The 19,921-nt window shown below is 34.6% G+C and overlaps 1 protein-coding gene across 5 annotated transcripts in view; it reads left to right on the top strand.

Annotated features, from left to right (window-relative positions):
- The first annotated feature begins 949 nt into the window (after positions 1-949).
- The window catches only part of LOC101900653 (polypeptide N-acetylgalactosaminyltransferase 3), a 35,120-nt gene continuing 16,148 nt past the window's right edge, over positions 950-19,921 (top strand). The window contains exons 1-4 of one of the 5 annotated variants that reach the window (XM_020035422.2): positions 950-1,044; positions 3,182-3,679; positions 9,193-9,293; positions 15,361-15,541. In XM_020035422.2, coding sequence (XP_019890981.2) covers positions 3,546-3,679; positions 9,193-9,293; positions 15,361-15,541 — 416 coding nt within the window. In that variant the 5' untranslated portion in view covers positions 950-1,044; positions 3,182-3,545. Of the gene's footprint in view, positions 1,200-3,181; positions 3,680-9,192; positions 9,294-15,360; positions 15,542-19,921 lie in introns of those variants that run through there. The other 4 variants (XM_005179640.4, XM_011292644.3, XM_020035421.2 and 1 more) reach the window with 4 other exon arrangements.

Genomic DNA, 19,921 nt, shown 5'->3' with positions numbered 1-19,921 from the left:
TCTATGGATATGCTTATTTGAAATGACTTTTACATTTGCTTTGTCCCAAAACTGGAAGAATGTAAAAGTTTTTACTACGATATCCGATTTTCCCTTTATGATATCGGCCAAAATTGCAAAACTAGTAGGTTCTTGCAGGTTCAGGAACAGAGAACAATTTACTAATTTTGCATTTTTTCAATATCCTAAATGAAGGATTTGTTATAGCAGTAAATATTCTTGCAGTTCTGAGATACACCACAGATTAGCTCTGTTCCAGAACCTGCATAAATCTACCAGATTTCCAATTTCTTTTCGAAGAACTCGGTTAACATAGTAAAAAGTTTTACATTCTTGCTATTCTGGAACATACCAATTGATTCGGGCTTATAGCATATGTCTCGCAACAGATTTTTTTAAGGTGCAACACCCGCAAATACTTCAAAAATACTTGCCCTGATCCATAAAGAAATAAAGGATATCATAAAGAATATATTTTTCATTTTTGAAATTCCGAATCAGAGCAATTGTTGTCGCACATCAAAACAACACACATGTGTGGTTTTAATGTACATATAAAATTGAATTTTAATATATAAAATGGAATTTCAAAAATTAATACGAAATAAAGGCTATTGAGCCAATTAAAGAACATGAATTTTTTCCGGTGCCATCTTAACTCGATTAAAATCAACGAAAAGTGAAGTTGTACAAAGAGATTGTACACAAAGATTTATCGTTTGTGGCCGAAGCATACAACTTGACAACTCTCCAGGTTGTACCAACGGTTGTACTGTGTGGAGCTTGCATTACATTCAAAAAAAATTGTAATAACGAATAAATTAATAAAGTTATGTTAAAAGTCGCATGTGAACAATGTGCGAGCTACACAAAAATATCGATTATATAAAAAATCGATTATTCGATTTTCTAACGACCAAAATGACAAACAAAAAATGACGTTTGTTGTCTGCAACTCAAGTCGCATTAGTTATCCCTAGTTGTGAATATTTTGTTTGTTTTGCAAAACAAAAAGAATTATAAATAAAAACCTGGCTAACTTAAGTGCGTGTTCGGTGTGTTTTGTTTATATGCCCTTGTGGCAGAAAATTAAATAATATAAAATGAGTGTTATGGTGGAAGAATTACAAATTTGATTTTATTGCTCATCGAAGGTGTGTTAGTTGTGTGGGTGTTATGAATAAGTTAGAAGAATTAAAGTAAGGAAAGCTCACCGCCTTGCACATATGGGACAACAAATCACTCGTATGAAGGGGGCCTATTTACCCGTCAGCTCTAACAAATTGTTCTTCTTCTTATTTACTTCAAAGAGATGTTACCAAATTGTCTTCTTCTTGAAATTAAAAACCTGTCTTGAGTGATAGCACGGATGGATAAGGCCGATAAATCAATTTTAAATATTAGGATGGCAATCTCCAAAGTTACCAAGTTCGGTTATAACAAAAATGCTTAATAAAAGTATTGTGTGGAGAAAATTTGATGTTTTTGTAATTAATGATATACATAACATAAATCTGAAAAGAAATAAGTCCTTTCACTCTGTTTCCGCATTTTGTTTATTTATTCAAATAATCAAGCAAACATACCTTGTTGCATACATATTTCTGGCGATTTTCAGGGTACAATATTAAGGTGAAACAGCTCCGTAAAATATTCCGTAGATGTAAAAGGCTTTTCTCATTTGTTTTCATATTTTTCCTCATTTTTAAATGTGTTAAAAAGCACGAAAGACGAATGCAATTTCTTTCAAAATTTTTAAAATTGCTTTTTATTTTCTTGGCTTACTATGTCAACTTGATTTGTTTATGTGTATGTTTTCTTTTCTATAATAAAAAAAAAATTGTTCTGAAAATATTCAAATTCGGGTGTCTTGAAAATGCTTTTTGGAACGCATGTATCGAATGTATGTATGTAGCGAAATAAACATTTAGATATATATGGAACATGATTTTGAAAATAAATTTTGACCTTTCATTCAGTTTTTAATTATTTATTCAAAAACAATGCAACAAGTTGTTTGGATTTTTAATTTTTGATTGTTTTGATAGTGATTCTGACATTACAAGCCAAACAGCCAAACATATTTGCATTTTTTTCAAAGTTAGCCTACCTTGTCCTCATTATACCATAGTTTTTGCACTATTGTGAACTGACTCTCTTTTAATTCAAATCTCGATATGTTTTTTGACAACAAAATTAGCTGTCAGATGGACTTACTGGTCGTTTTATATAGGCCATGCATAGGTGAAATTTTTTCAACAGAAAATGCTCAAATTCTCATTTTGAGGGATAAACAACAAAACATGTATGGCTATGGGATTATTTAACGAATTGGGTCCAAAATACAAGTACAATATTTGGTCGGTTCCAGAACCTGCCAGAATCTACTAGTTTGACAATTTTTTTCGATCCAATAAAAAGAAAATTGGTTATCGTAGTAAAAACTTTAACATTCTTTCAGTTCTGGTCAAATGTTTTATCCTAAAATTGTACAGATTGTTGTCCAATTGAATTTGAAATATTTTCAAATTGTTTTCTTTATACATGTTTTGAAAAAATAGGGACAAAAAAAAATAAAAATGTATTTGAGATGTAGCTTTGTTCTACCTTCTGTAATTGTGTCATGGTGTCTATAAAATTATTTTTTAGAAATTGCTAACTTCTTTTGACAGAAGTATGCCACACATTGTCGACATATTGCCAGATCTATGACTCCATGTTTTTGACATTCAATGCTTTTATTCACTATTATTTCCATAAACCATTTCCTTACTATGTTTGAACGCAAATTGAAACTTATAGTTCGTAACGTTTGCCATAAAATGGCTTTCGCTAACAATGCCGGTACAAGGCGAACATACAAAACCAAAAACAACCCCTTGGAAGAAAACCGAAAATTTGTTTTTTTTTTAGCATAGAAGGATTGAGTCTTCTATTTCAAATTATATTGCAGAGGCTTATAATTCTATATCAGATTCAGATTTGCATAACCAATTAATAAATTAATTAATTGCAGAATAACATTTTTATGGTCACGTATTTTAATTTTTTCTCGTGTTTTAGGGTAAAAGACATTCGACTCGTACTGTTATAACTCCACTATTAACAGTTTATTTCTCTCTTAATGTTTGGTAATAAACCCCTCAAGAAATTATAATTTTTTATTCCCAACCATTTCTAGTTTGTGAAGCAACCTCTCTGGAATAAACATAGAACTACTGCCGGTTATTGAGAGCCACTTACACTCTCATCAATGTTGTGACTGAAGAAACAAAACACACCGAGCGAACCATATCAGTTGTATAAGTGAGCACGACCGTAAGATAGTCTCCCATTCCGCAGTTAACGGTCATTGTAAACACATCTCGCCCAACACTTTTTCGGTCACCGGTTAATTTATTCGTGCCTACGTTTTAAAGTTTTATGCCGCGTTTTAACGGAACGGGTTTGTTGCTTGCCAGTGGTGATCATCGTCGTCGTCGACAAATAATTCGTCCAAAATTACGCCACTAACGACGCGAAGAAGTCTTTTTAAACGTAACATAATGGGTCTACGTTTCCAGCAACTCAAGAAGCTATGGCTATTGTATCTCTTCCTGTTGTTTTTCGCCTTCTTCATGTTTGCCTTCAGCATCAACTTGTATGTGACGAGTATGCAGTCGATTAACCAGGAACAGCTGTAAGTGTCCAAACGGTTTGGAAGAAAAAAAAAAAGAAAACACAAGAATGCATGTAATGCACCAGCAATATCTTTGCTGACCATCCAATCTATTTACCAAAATATATGCCATATGGCCCTCACGCTTGAGTGAACAACAGGGGCATTAAGCCATCCCCATGCTATGACAACAGCAACAACGCAACAACAACAAGCGTTAATGCACATTAACAATGGAAATACAAATGTAAATCGTAGACATACTTCCAAGTAATAACAATGGATTCATACCTATAAAGCTTTATGAATTTTGAAAGTGATCAATCTCTCGCACCCAGCCATGGCCAAACGATTGGCACACGCACACATTGTTTATATTTTAAAATCTTTGTGGTTTTGAAATAATGAATTTAATTTTGTAAAAATGTAAATGATTTTTTTAATAATTGGTGATCCAAAAATGGTTAAATTGTTAGAATTTGTGTTGATAGTCGTAAGAATTTCGAAAAGGTCATTGGAACTTGATTTGTTAATCATGTTTTTGACACGAAGAAGAACTTTCCACTCTTCCATTGTAAGATCAGTGATTAGTGGTGAATGGTAATTTAAAATTAATTATTCTCATGACTAATATATATTATTGTAATATAAAGTATTATAATTTACTCAAAATCTTAAGAAATCATTGGACTCCAGTGAAGTTATTGTGTTTGGTTGAACGGTTTTAATATTCTACATCGTTTTCCTGGTTGTGATTTATTGAACATGAGACGATGTGAATCATTGTCAGTACCAAGGCAAATACAAGGTCGGGCAAGAAGACTATTTTTGACAACAGCTTGACAATAAAATTAGTACTTCGATATTATTGTGTATATTTTCCTGTTTAAAAATTCAAATAAGGTTCAACTATTTTATAGAACCCACAGAAATCTATTCAAACTTTAAAATATCTATCTCCTATTTCGATTACCAAATCGAATTAGTTTCCGTTACATGTCAGATATGCTCTGTTTACTTATTTTAATTTAACCTAAATTCCAATTTCAAATCGATCACTTTGTTCTCTGACCAAATTTTTCTACATCTGGTTTATATCCGTTTAGATTTCATTTTTTTGAGAATAAACATTTTTTATATAATAATTTTTCCTGTTATTTTTCTTCCTTGTGTAACATAATGACAAGAAAGAATGTTTCTTTTTTAACATCACCATCAGCAATACACATTGTCCAGGATATCGCATTGGGTATCTTGATATAAACCAAGTTTATATCCCAACACTAATAGTTTTCGTTGACGCATTTTGTTGTTGAACGACTTTTACCTTAATTGGCTTTGGTATTATTTTACGTTCAAGGTCATTTATTGTTTAAAAAAATATTGTTTACATCTTTTATTTATTAATTTGTTTCGGGCAGCATCCAAAGCCATCTTCAGGGACGTCCATAAATTTGTGGCTTTTATGATGTTAATTGGTGGCTAAATGCATGCTGAAAAGTTTCCGATTGACAAGATCATCAACTTAGTAATGTTCGTGGTTAATTAGTAGTTTATACGAAAATGTGATTTCATTTCATATAGATCGAATGCATATCGTAGCCATTTTTAAATATTTTAAATGCAAACCTTGCAAACTTGCTCATAAATATTTAAAGAATGCATTTACAAATTACTGTTTAACAAGTCCCGATTTTCCATTTTCAAACCTTGGAAAAGAATTTCCAATTCAATGAATACTAATAAAGGTTAAAAGTAGGAAAATATAAAAATTCTAAAATTTACAAGTGCATTGCATTCCCAATGTGCATTGTTTTCCCATGGAGAGTTTCATCTCCTTCAATTAAGTTTGCATGTCATGCTAAATTAATTACTTTTGTTATTCTAAACGGGAGAGTTTAACGTAAAGCAAGTCATGCCAAGAAATTTGGTTCCGCAGAGATAACATCAACATAGAAATAAAATAGAATTCATTGTTGGAGACATTCTGAAGGCGGGAACAAATATGTATGTAATTATGCACTTATTCATGAACTGCATATTTACACAGTTATATTTAATAGAAGAAGCAAAATCAACTTTTATTTAATAAATGGATTTTTTGTTTTTTATTCTTCGAAATAGCCTATCGTCTATTTTGAAATTTTGATTATTAACATTTTTCGCTCGAAAACCAGTTTGTAGTTGTTTCTTCGTTTTGTTTGTTATTTGTTGATATGCTTTAAATATGCAATACAGGTTAAAAACCTTTAAAGACTTTTGATGATAAAATGAAGGTAGCATGAAGAGAAATCGAGAACAATAAGGCCAAAGTTTGGACATGACTGTCTTACCAAAAATGATCAGCATAGGCAATTTCAATTCAATATTGCATTTTTCTACTTGTTTGTACACTTCTTGCTTTGCCACTTTGTAGGTATGTTTGTACGTATACCAAGCGTATGTATGTACATCGGTGCACAAGTTCCTCAATCGTTCAACCATCCATAGAGCCGTTCATTGAGAAACGCTGAAAAGTGTATACCTACCTCTGACTTATACAGTTGTATTGCAGTGTTTTGCATTCAATCTGGTCTTCTTCGCTGTTGCGGGCATTACCATTACAATACAGTTAACTTGAGGTAAGGTGTATTCAGTTCCATATGGTCGCACAGTGATTTTCAATGACATTAAAATTTAAAGTAAATTTAATTATTTGAAATTTCGTTTAATAATGCTAACCGCCAAAAATGATACATAATTTGGCGAAATCACAATATTTAATGAAAAATTTTTGTCAGACATTAGTAGTTTTGAATACTTGAAGCAGCTCGAGGTCTTATAAAGGGATGCCAGAGCCACCCTCGAATCCTGTTGTTGTTTTCCTTATAGTTTGACATTAATATGCATAGCAATGATGTCGTACTGTTTAAGTACCCACACTTTTATGGTGCCATGTTTGGAGTTTGGAAAATAGCAGTACCGCCAGATTTTTGTTTCAAATGTTCAAATGTTGTTCTAACGTAGATGGCTCTGATTAAGAATTGTGTTTTTTGTTGGAAATAACACCCCTGAACCAGAAATGTTATGTTAGCACGTCTGTTTTAAAAATACATTACTCGAACTTCTTCAGAAACAGAACAAAAACGAGGTTGGGATTACTTGAGTATGTTGCATATGCAGTGTCATGTGTCATGTGAACCAGTAACCCATATAGGGCAAATGTTTGGCATTGTGCCGTCATTTTGGCCAATATATGAATTGACAAAGTTGAAAAAACCGATCCTAATTATGCTAAAACTTCTTTCTTTCTTTGTTTTGCTAAGATGGCTGACATGTGATTTTGGCTGACATGTGATTTCGCTTTGGAGTCCCTCTGGCTATTCTTCTGCTGGCTCGATGTCGGAGAGGGAGGACAAGTCTGGCAGAATTTGCTTACCCAGTAGTCTCTGTCTCACTCCTATAAGAGTTGGACAGTATCAGAGTTAGTGCTCCACCTTCTCAGTTTCTTTCTCGTCCTGACAAAGCCTGCAGTATTCAGTGTCAGTTGTTGTTTAGTTTGAAGGATCGTTGGATACTTAGACTTTCACAGTAGATTCCAGCTCCCATTCCATTTTCCATCTTTGACACATCAGTATAGACAGCTATATCGTTTAAAGGTGGAGTGTTGCGAGTCCAGATGTCTCTGTTAGGTATATGGATATCAAGTACTTCAAAGCTGTGCCTAGGTGGAATATAATCGCTGGCTATAGCCTGATTTACTATGTTTCCCACATATTTGAGAATGACGGAGTGTCCAAAGGGCTGACTTCGCCATTGTCCCAGTTCGTTGAGTCGTAGGGCACACCTAGCAGCTTATTCCTCTACAAATAAACCTAACGGTTTTAAATTGAGTAGGGTGTCTAGTGCGGATTGATGAACTTTATCAATGCTTTTACTGAACGTGGTTTTCCCTAAGGACTGCCACCAAACAAGTCCCACATAGGTTAGAATTGGTCGGACGACAGACTCATATAACCATTTGATTATGTGAGGCTTGAAGACCTCAGCTTTTTGCTATGGAGTTTTTAAAGGAATAAAGTGCAATTAAGCCTTTCTTCGCTCGCTTCTCGATGTTCCTTTTTCTCTTTTTGGTCTAGGATAATACCGAGGTATTTGACTTCCAAAGAAAGGCTTAGTATAACACCATCAAGTATTGGTAGCGAAAAGAGTTGCTCCAGTTGCTCAGTTTTGGATGGGTTCACGCCAAGTCCATTGCAGCGTGACCATCTGGAGAATTTAACTAGAGCTCCCTGCATACATCTGAAACAGTTTGCGGGAATTTCGCAGCAATCAGCAAGACCACATCATCGGCGTAAGCCACGACCTTTGTCCCGCCGTGTTCCAGTTCGATTAGAATTTCATTTATCACCAAAAGCAACGATTAATCCTGTCATAGATAAAATTGGCATGATTGACAATTTGGGCATGCTAACAAATGTGATTCATTAACGAGCACTTTTTAAACGTTATTAATTAACATCGTCAGAAGATTGTGTAGTGTCACAAAAGTGAAAGTTATGCGATTCCGCGACTCTGTTTATCTTCTCCTTGAAGCAACTTACCCAAAAATCCATTTAAAAACATGTAAAAATATTTACCATTGCGGAAGGTTCTAATACCATCTTCCCCGGCATAACCCCTGTATTCCTATTTCGCATTGCATGCCCGACTAATGCTAGCTGCCGAATTAAAAAAAAAGAAATTCGTGATATTAGTTTTACTTGACATAAAACTTCTTGTAAAAATAATCCAATTTGTTATAAGTTATTTATGTGATCATGAAGTACAAATTTCATGAAATGGTTTTTAATTGAATTGATTCATCCCTTAAATATTTTTGCTGCTGATCGCCTTTGCTAGAATTTTGCGAATGGCTAATAACAAATTCTGGTCATTGTCGATAAACCTGCAATATTACCATAAAGATCCAGGCAAAGTGCTTGGGTGCTTTTGCACTTCTGATTACATTTACAATATCACACAATCTTAACTGTGGCGGCAGCTCCTCTTTTCTTGATCTCCGGATAACCTATGGACTTACCATTTCCATGGTTAAGGAATTTACGGTGTTAAGAATAATTAGACGCACCAGCCACCATTCGTGTTGCCTGAAACTTCTTTCTTCTTTTGAATTGTGAATGTTGAATGAATTTTCCATTACAAGATCCTGCAAACCACTGTGCGTCGTCTTCATGCGAGTGGGAATTTATGTAGTAATTAGGTTTATTAAATATCTTTGCTGATGACTTTTTCTTATACAGAATTTTTTGTTGGCTACGCATATATTTTGTCCAGGAAATTTGCAAAATCATATATATTCATGTTTGCCTAACAAACATGCACACATACATCTATAATGGACACAACTGTTTTTTGTACATTTGTTTTTTTTTTCAGTCTATGTATTAAATGTATATATATTTCGCTAGTTTCTTTCTTTTTTTTTTTTTTTTGTTTTGGAATGTTTATTCAACTGGTTTCTTGGTTTTCTTCTTTCTCTCTTCTTTTTACAGACAGCCGAAGCCACCGCCAAAAAGACGTTCTGTTTGGCCCATAAAAAATGTTGTGGCGCACTATATAGGCAAAGGTGATATATTTGGCAATATGACCGCTGGTACGTAATCCGAATATGGCATTGTTTATTGTTTACCCAAAGCAAATCCAGTAGACAATACAAATAATAGTGGTGACAACAACACCAACAAACAAACAACAACAAATGAAGACAAGTAGATTTCTATAATTTGCACTTTTAGCTGTCAAAACACACACAAGTAAAAGTAAAAGCCGAAGAAATTGGTATTCTTTAAATAGCCAAGGTGGATGGATTGATGAATATGTTATGACGCATCTATAAACAATGACAAACAAACAATTAACGCTTATTATCCGAGGAGAAGGAGGTGGGGACACATACAAAATACCAGTGGGTTGATTAGTTAAGAGCCATTCCATGGTAAATTGACCATAAATGAGCGAAATGTGCGAATTCATTGTGAATTAGTTTACTTTTCTTTCAATTTCTATGGGATTACATAGCACCTATTTGCTCTGCGAAATATGGGTGACACTTTCTTAAGTGAAAAAATTTTTATGAAATTCCTTTAGCTATTCTTTATCACAACAACTTGTGAAATAATACACAAATACCGCCATAATGTTTACATTATTTTTTAAATTTTATTGAATGATAGCAAAAAAAGTCGGAAATAGCATCAAATTTTAAGAATAAGTTTAGATTTGTCCGAATTGGTCACCTTTGGCACGTATTATGGCTTTGAAAGGCCAATGAGACCGTTACACGCTTCCCGAATGTTGCTCTGCGGTATTTTGACCCATTCCCGGCGAAGCGCTTGCTTGAGGTGATCGACATTTTGGTGTTTTTAAGTACCAACCTTGCTTTCCAAAATACTCCAGACACAAAAGTCCAACGGATTGGTATCCGGAGATTTTGTGGCCATTGTGCGCTGGAAATGAAGCGAGGAACCTTATGTTGTAACCATACTTGGGTGGCGCGTGCTTAGTGTGATGGTGCTGAGTTCTATTGGAATGTCCAAAGTCTGCGGCCAAAATGTTTGCGTGCCCAAGGCTTTAATAATATTCGGCATTTATTCTGATGCCACGGTAATACGAGCGGAGAGCGACCCACACCATCACAATGGCCGGCGCTTGAGTTCTAGTGGCCAATCGAAGGTGCACATTTTCAGCTGACGTCTTTGGCAAGTAAACACGATAATTTTGTTTGTTTACAAACTGCTGAACAACGAATGGTTTCTCATCGGAGAAAACCAATTTCGGCAGTTCACCACTTTCGGTCAAGCGAAGCAACTTTTTAACTCTTTTGAGTCTATTTTCTTTCTGTTGCGGTGTAAGTTCTTGGACTTTTTGGAAATCCAATGGCTTTATCCCGAGCTCATTTTTCAATATTTGCCGTCGGGCTACGCCACCAGTATCACGGTAACGAGCGATGTTACAAGACACAAAAGATTTATTCACATTTAAATGCTGGAGTGCTCTAGCGATAGCCACTTGCGGTTTTCCAGCCAAATATAAAGAAATCACACTATCACGCTTGAATTCCATCACGAATAACTTTTTTTCTGGAAAATTCTCACCAACATGCTTTTGTACGCTTGTAAACTATATAATGAGCTGTCACTGGAATAATTAAAATTCTAATTTACTTTATATATTAGATTGTCAATATAACCTCCAACTGTTTTAATGTAGATTTAGGCTTTAAAATAGCCTCCAATTATTGGTATTTAGAATATTTCCCCATGTAACAGCAACTTCTTCAGTAAAATTCAGTAAAAAAATGCTTATTGTTCTTATAACAAATTACTTACTTTTATTAGTTTTAATGCAAATTGTCTTAATTGCTGAGAATTTGCAATAAAAACAACATTATTTTTAAGAATAATAATGATTTGCAAGTAAATTTCTTGGCAATAAATCTTATGAATTTCTAACGAAATTTCGGTAATGACAATCGCATTTTGCATCATTTCTATTAAATTGCTGTATTATAATTGCAAAAGTTTTATTTAATTAATTTGTTCAAAATATTAATTTTTCATAATTAAATTTATTGTGACCTGAGTTTTATACAGGCAAGACATTACTCTTTATTATTCGTCAAAATCAAATCATACCCAAATTTATTCAAATTTATTTTAATAACAAGTAAGCAAAGGCTACATTCGAGTGGGGCCGACCGTTGAATACCCTACAACACCATAATAAACGATACAGTTTATATAGGCGAGATACTCGAAAGAATTCCACAAGATATTGTGACAAATTATAAAAGAAAACCATCAGGTTTCGTTCTCTAATTTTCGAATAATAGCAACTTAAACTAATTTGCTCATTTCCAATTTATTGGCAGATGTTGCACGTAAATGGTCTTCCTAGATCTGGAACCAATATTTCCCAATGACCTATAATCTCTCAGAAGTGGCAAAATATTAACATTTATTATTGGTTTTTGATTGAAACGCATCTATATGAGATACAGCCATTTGACTATATTCTTCAACGAAATCAGCGTTAACGAAATAGTCAGAAGTGCGTCTTTCCTGTATTTGTGGATTCTCCAAAAAGTCACTGGAATGGACATTTTCGTATTTTGTCTACAAAAGTTGGCAAACTATTTCCCACATTGAATATTTTTGGATGGCCATCCAAAACTGCTTGGCTTTTGCAATGTCCGGTAACCCCCATTCAAATGTGCGTGAGGATCGGTTGATAATTACGACCTGCTGACAATTTTGCAGTTTTTTGGACCATTTCAACCCCTAAATATATGACGATCATCTCCAAAAAGAGTAGGCTTCTATTCTGACCCTCATCTTATCCCCATGCAAAATTTCGTAAGGATCGGGCCATAAATGCGATCTGTATATGATATCCTGATATTCTAACTACTTAGTTTTGTTAGCTGTAGAAATATTACCAAATGTTTAATTCAAAATGAAAATATGCCAAAAATATGACAAAACTGAAAAAATATGAGAAAATTTTACAAAATCAATATTTTCATCATTAGAGAGATATTTTTATGCGATTTTTTTAGACGTTTTTTCTTTCCTGCCAAGAGGCCATTCTGAATTAATGAGAACTGTCGAAATCAGTTCAGCCGTTCTCGACATATAACAGATCTTTCAAGCATGTCTTCTTTGATAAACATATATATCGCACATATTTCGCTATATATCCGATTTGTTGGGTGTTAATATCAATGTAAAGGTCAGAAGTAACATTGTCATGGCTTTGTGATTTCGCCGGTATTTAAAATATTCGCGGTTTAATGAAAAATTTTGAATTTTTTCAACACAAAAGATATGGCCTATTTTAACCGCTAAATATTATCCGATTACCACCCAAATTGGTAGGCTTCTTCCCCGCCCTAAACTCTAGCTACATGCGAAATTCCGCGTCGATTGGTCTATAATTGCGACCTGTATAGCTACTGCAAAATCCGACATTTTTTCAGTATTTAGTCCATTTCAACCCCTAAATATTATGCGATCATCTCCAAAAGAAATAGGGTTCTATTCTGACCTAGGCCCCACCTCCATTCTAAATTTCGTGAAGATCGGGCCATAATTGCGACCTGTAGAGTGATTACAAATTAACATGGACAGACGGACAGACGGACGGACGGACATACATAGCTAGATCGACTCAGCTCGGCGAGCTAGGAAAATCCATATATACTTTCCTATATGGGAAACCAATATTTCGAGGTGTTACATAAATTCTGGCCCAATCAAACTTATAATACCCCCAACACATAGTGTTGTAGGGTATAATAAAATAAGGAGAAGGGATAACTACGGAGCTATTCGCATATATTTGTATGCTTGTTATTTATGGACTCGAAAACCGCTGCACAGATTTTCCTGAAAATTTCCAAGTATTATACTACAACATTTCAATGAAATTTGAAACCTGTGATGAAATTTGTTTACAAAAAATGTTTGCCAAATTATATTGAAATCGGTTCAGATTGGGATATAGCTCATTTCATGTATTTGATGCAACAAACACGCTATGTATCTCTAATTTCAATGAAATTTGGAATATGTAACGGATTTTAAAACGAATATACGTTTGCCAAATTGCAAACAACTTCAGACTACTGTAATTTCTAAGCTACTCGTCCGACAGATGTTAAAATTATTCCAGTGACAGCTCATTATATTGTTTACAAGCGTACAAAAGCATTTTGGTGAGAAAAAAAGTTATTTGTGATGGAATTCAAGCGTGATAGTGTAAGTTCTTTATATTTGGCTGGAAAACCACTAGAGGACTCCAGCATTTAAATGTGAATAAATCCTTTGTTTCTTGTACCATCGCTCGTTACCGTGATACTGGTAGCATAGCCAGACGTCAAGTAAGTAGATGGAAGAAAACACCAACATCAGCAGAAATTGTTCGAAAAGTAAAGAAGCGACTTGATCGAAACCCGCGTCGCAGTGGCCGAAAAATGGCTCGTGAGCTGAACATATCGCAGTATTCCATTCGGCAAATATTGAAAAATGAGCTCGGGGTAAATCCATGAAAATTCCAAAAAATGCAAGAACTTATACCGCAGTAGAAAGAAAATAGACTCAAAAGAGCTAAAGAGTTGCTTCGCTTGGCCGAAAGTGGTGAACTGCCGAATTTGGTTTTCTCCGATGAGAAAACATTCGTTGTTCAGCGGTTTGTAAACAAATACAATTATCGTGTTTACTTGCCAAAGAGGTCAGCTGAAAATGAGCATATTCTGGATGGTGTATTAAAGCCTTGGGCACGCAAACATTTTGGCCGCAGAAGTTGGACATTCCAACAGGACTCAGCACTATCGCACTCATCACGCGCCAACCAAGAATGGTTACAAAATCTGGTTCCTCGTTTAATTTCATCCGTTGGACTATTGTGTCTGGAGTATTTAGGAAGGCAAGGTCGATCACCTCAAGCTTTGCCGAGAATGGGCCAAAATACCGCAGAGCAACATTCGGGCAGCAGTTGACAGTTTCATTGGCCGTTTGAAGGCCATAATTCGTGCCAAAGGTGACCAATTCGAACAAATCTAAACTTATTCTAAAATTTGATGCCATTTCCGACCTTTTTTGCTTTCATTCAATAAAATTAAAAAAGGTTAAATTATGGCGTTTGACATTGTTGCAGTTTTTCTTATCTCACCCTGTATATTTTCGACCGATTTCGTTTATTTGATGCACCAAACACGATTTGTATGTTCGATTCCAATGAAATTTGGAATGTGTGAAGGGTTTGATCAGAAAATAAATTTGTCAAATTATATTGAAATCGGTACAGATTTGTAAATAACCCCCATACATATTTTCTGCCGATTTCACACATTTGATGCACAAAGCACGATTCGTATGTGCGATTCCAATGAAATTTGGATTTAGTGACGGAATTTTGTACCAAAACAAATTTGCCAAATTATATTAAAATCGGTTCAGATTTGGATATACCTCCTATATACATTTTCGGTGATTTCCGAATTACGGAATTTGGAGATGAAATTAATTTGGCAAATTATATTAAAATCGGTTCAAATTTAGATATACCTCCTCAAATATTTTCTTCACCAAACACGATATGTATGACCGATAAAACCAAATGGGGTAGCGAAGCGCACCGGGTTCAGCTAGTATTTGTATAAAACAACAGTTAACAGTTATAGACCCTATACTTGGAATCATCATTATCATATCTCGACCAGCTTTGTGTGTCCGCCCGTCCCTGTTTATTTGTAATCATATAAGAAAATAATATTTGGAGATTATTTACTATAGATTACTATTATAGTTGGAACAACTCAAAATTTAGAACAATGTCATAGTTTCGCCAGGAAAGAGTCAATTTTAACCCTCTATAGATGATTTTGATCTGATCTTTACTAAAACGAAACTGGAAAACATTGCGTCATTTAAATAATTCAGAATAAGCTAAAATTGATTATGTATTGTCCACATGAATTTTGCCGGAGTTACAATATAATTCAGTCATTTTAATTTTAATAATTATATACCTGATTTGGGAATGAAACTATCTTAAATGGTACATCAATTAGTTTTAATATATTATTTCGATTTTACAAACTGTAACTCAATGTCTAATACAAACTTCATTAATTTTCCCCATTTTTTTGTTGCTTCCAGACGACTACAACATTAATCTCTTCAATCCGATATCTGGCGAAGGTGCCGAAGGTCGACCAGTAATTATACCGTCGAGGGATCGTTTCCGCATGCAACGTTTCTTCAGGCTGAATAGCTTCAACGTCTTGGCCAGTGACCGAATACCATTGAATCGGACTCTTAAAGATTACCGAACAAAAGAGTAAGTACTTCATGTCATTACCTGAACAATAATCGATTCACGAAATGCAAAACGCCCGGCAGCCAATAAATGTTTACCAAATGTTTTATTTTTTTTTTTTTCGTTTTGAAACAATAACCGTCGTAATGTGTCAGTTGTATTGGGATCATCTTATCAAATGATGTTATGAAGACCGTGGAGATATTGTTGATATTTGTTAACTAATTAGTGTTGACTTAATGGTGTGTTTTTGTTTGGAACTTCTGTTGTCAGTACGACCACATACAAACATACACACTGTCATAATGCGAACAAGTAAACACAGATACAAGTTTTATTTCAACAATTGTAGCATCCATTTGTCCATCCGCTGCCATCCATTGTACGAAGAATTCAATGCAAGTCATTGGCTTCTTTGCCACAGAAACTCATTTAAACACGAGAAGCTAAGTGTGTAAATTTAGTCGGAGTGTTTTGTTACTTCATAGCCATTGTTATTTTATGCGATAGTGTGGTGTTAATGTTTCAATATTTTATTATTGTTGAAAATAGTTTTGACTATTGTTGATGGTTCATATTTTAAAGTCGCAATGGTAATGTGATGTGGTTTTATGCACTATACCCTACACCAAGTTATGTAGGATATAAACTTATCACATTCGTATGACAGGTTTATTGGATCAACATTTTCGATTGACTAAACATGTTATTTAATATTTATAAAAAAATTATTGGATACCATTCATGTTATCTGATAGCCATGGGGTGCCCTTATAGCAGCGTGAAGGTTATACCAGATATTCCAGGCAGATTTTATTTTTATCTGAACTCTAACGGAAAGTTTTGTTGATTTGTTGAAGGTTTCTGACAAAAATGCCGGCATTTCACCACCAATGGTACTTCAGACTAACGAACGTCTGAAATAAATACCTTGGAAATTCTATAGAGAAGTTAGATTTATTGGTCTGATATTGGAAGCAATGTCATATAATATGTTGACCCGTGACACCAATTACAAATAACGGTATTTTTGGTAAATAACGAAATTGGTCTAAGAATTTTTTTCAATCCCGATCGAGGGTATAACAACTTCGGTTTTAAGTTTTTAAATAATTTTCTTTGTTAAATTTTAATTGATTTATCGCAACACAAAAACTGTTGGCGGAAAGATAAGAAGAACGAGGATCTACCTTGGGCCCAGGAGTTCAATTTTTGTTTTAGAACAATTGTGTGAATGTGTTTTTTTTCATATTTTCGTGCAAATTCAGAACTAGGCCTTAAAATATTCTCTACACGAGGCAAGTAAGCAATAGCCATAGTCGGGCTGGACAGACCATGCGAAAACACATACATTTTCCCATTGGTACAGTTCGTGCACTAAATATACATTTCCAAAAGCAACTCCTCCCTACTTCCAACGTCTTGGTTTTCATACCAATTTTTCATCTTTATCCGAATTTGGTATATTTTAGCTCTTTTCCTACACTTACTTTTTCATTTATTTGCAAAAACGTTTGGTTCCTCAAACCTAAACAACTTCAAAAACCCTCATTCCAAATTTCAGATTTCCAGCTCAATCTCTTCCCTAGTACTTTTCGAACTTTTAATACATATTTCCAAAACCATCTCCAACTCTACACAATAACAGTGAACCCAAAGTTAGGTTAGGTTAAAAGACGCGTGGTTGCCTTTTGGTAAGTTCTCCACTCGGAGCCCTGCTGGTCCATTGTGTTCATCTTAATAAGAAATTGGAAGGAAAAAAGTCTTCTGACTAATTGAACAATTACTGTAGGGTCAATGTTAGAGAACGAAGACAAATCATGTGACACTTGTTCCTCCACCAACCTGTGTCTTGCGTTAATGAGTTCGGGACAGTGGCAGAGTAAATGTTCGATCGTCTCAAGTCAGTATCATCGCTGTCCCATTTCGACGTCATTGCCCTCACCTTGCAGTGACCTGTGATGATAGCCACCACAAGTTTTAAGTCAGGTTTCCACAAGGACAGTAGCGACTTTGTTATCCTGCTTGAGGTGATCGACACTTTGGTATTTTTTGTGCCAGGCTTGCTTTCCAAAATACTCCAGACACAATAGCCCAACGGATTTGTATCAGGATATTTTGGTGGCCATTGTGCGCTGGAAATGAACCGAGGAACCTCATTTTGTAACCATTCTTGGGTGGCGCGAGCTGAGTCGATAGTGCTGAGTCCTGTTGGAATGTCCAAGGTCTGCGGCCAAAATATTTGCGTGCCCAAGGCTTTAATACACCTTCCAGAATATTTTTGCTATAATATTCGGCATTCATTCAGGTGCCACGGTCGATTTATAAGAGCGGAGATCAACCATCGGCTGTTATGGCGGCCCACACCATCACCATGGCCGGCGCTTGAGTTCTGGTGGCCAACCGATGGTGCCTTTAGTTCTTTTGAATCTATTTTGTTTCTGTTGAGGTGTAAGTTCTTGCACTTTTTGTAATTTCAATGGCTTCACCCCGAGCTCATTTTTTTAATATTTGCCAAATGCAATATTGCGATATGTTCAGCTCACGAGCTATTTTTTGGCCACTGCGACGCGGGTTTCGATCAAGTCGCTTCTTTACTTTTCGAAACATTTCTGCTGATGTTGCTGTTTTCTTCCGTCCACTTCCTTGACGTCGGACTACGCTACCAGTATCACGGTAACGAGCGATGGTATGAGGCACAAAAGATTTATTCATATTTAAATGCTGGATGAATGAATTCCATCACAAATAACTTTTTTTTCTGGAAAATTTTCACCAAAATGCTGTTTTACCTTTGTAAACAATATAATGAGCTGTCAATGGAATAATTTTAACAGCTGTCGGACGAGTGGCTTTGAATGACAGCAGTCTAAAGTTGGTTGCAGTTTTTTCATCTCACCCTGTATATAGATATGTCGTATTTATTCGGAAACTTGTAATAATGCTACTATTCAAATCTGTGTCTTAAAGGCAAAAATAATTATTCGAACTTAATCCATTCTGATATAATGCATTATGAAAAATTCCTGGCTGCTAGTGCTGGTTGGTATGTAATGTTTTATTATGGTATTGGGCACATTCTAGTTGGAGCTTTAAATTTGTCATATGGTGCCCGCTACAACTTTTATTGTATCCCCGCAAATATTTATGCTTATCTCGATGGTCACGTTATTTATTATAAGTTTTGCTTCAATATGTAATTCAGACAATTAAAAACTTGAGTGGAATTTTTTCGGCAGTTGCATTGCAATAGTTGATGGAGTTGCCTAATACCGTGCTTCGAAGTGGAGTTTCGATTTTGTATAAGCGTTAGTTATATTGTCGCACCTTGACATCTCCAAGTCAATGTAACCCACACAAAAAATATTTAAGGAGGGGCCTAAAAAATGCAGTCTTTATAACATTTAAACAATGCATTTAGTTTTTTATTTATTGCACATTTTTTGACAGCCATGAAAAAAAAATAAATAAATTTTGTTGGATATGCAGTAAAACATGCAATGGACATTTGTGCCAACATTTTTTTTTTGTTTTAATGTGGCCTCCATGTATTGGTGACGAAGTTTTAATTAAAAATTTTAAAGACAAGTTCATGAAAAAAAAGTTTCTTTTAAAATAAAAAAAGTGAAACTATGGTAGTTTTCGAAAATTTTCTGGATCACAAATCAATCACTTTTTTATTTTTTCATCTTTATTTGAAATGATGGTCTAATTGATAACAAATTGGAGCAGAACTTTCTCTCATGTGCGAGTTATTGGCCAGGTTTTTTACATTATCACGTGGAATATTTAATTTTCTATTTCCCAACGGAATAAATCAATCAAATTAAAAAAAAGATATCAATCAACATCAGCTATTAAACAATAATGCTTTTCTAGAATTTGCATATCAGAACTATATTGCAGAGAAACACAAAGCCGTAAATTTCATTTGGCAACTTTTGAAAATTTTAATTCGACATTTCTGGACTCGTCAGATAATTATTTATCTGATATTATTTATATATTTTGCTTGTCATTATTTTATATGCAAAAAATTTTTTTTTAAATTTATTTTTACTTGAAATTTATTTGTTGAAATTTAGTCTGAACAAATAGATTGCATAACAACAATAAAAAAAACTTCCTCTCCCATAAACACTACTATTAAATTAATTTAACATTTGAGTGGGCGGGTATTTTTGTTTTTAAATAATAAATATTCAATTTTGAAGATTGTCATCTTTTTGTTGCAAACACATTGTCGATGCTTCCAGACCAACCAACACCACCTGCTTACTGATCGCTTTCCGGAGATGCATTTTGAAATGAAATAAACCCGGTACAAAACAGGTACACATTTGGAAAAGTGCCAATTAAGACGAATACACAAACGGCCAACCATTCGAATAGGAAAAATAC

This window comes from Musca domestica, unplaced genomic scaffold (genome assembly GCF_030504385.1).
Source record: "Musca domestica strain aabys unplaced genomic scaffold, Musca_domestica.polishedcontigs.V.1.1 17, whole genome shotgun sequence".
NCBI lineage: Eukaryota > Metazoa > Arthropoda > Insecta > Diptera > Muscidae > Musca > Musca domestica.
The sequence above is the reverse complement of the archived record's forward strand: the minus strand, read 5'-3'. Positions and strand labels throughout refer to the sequence as shown.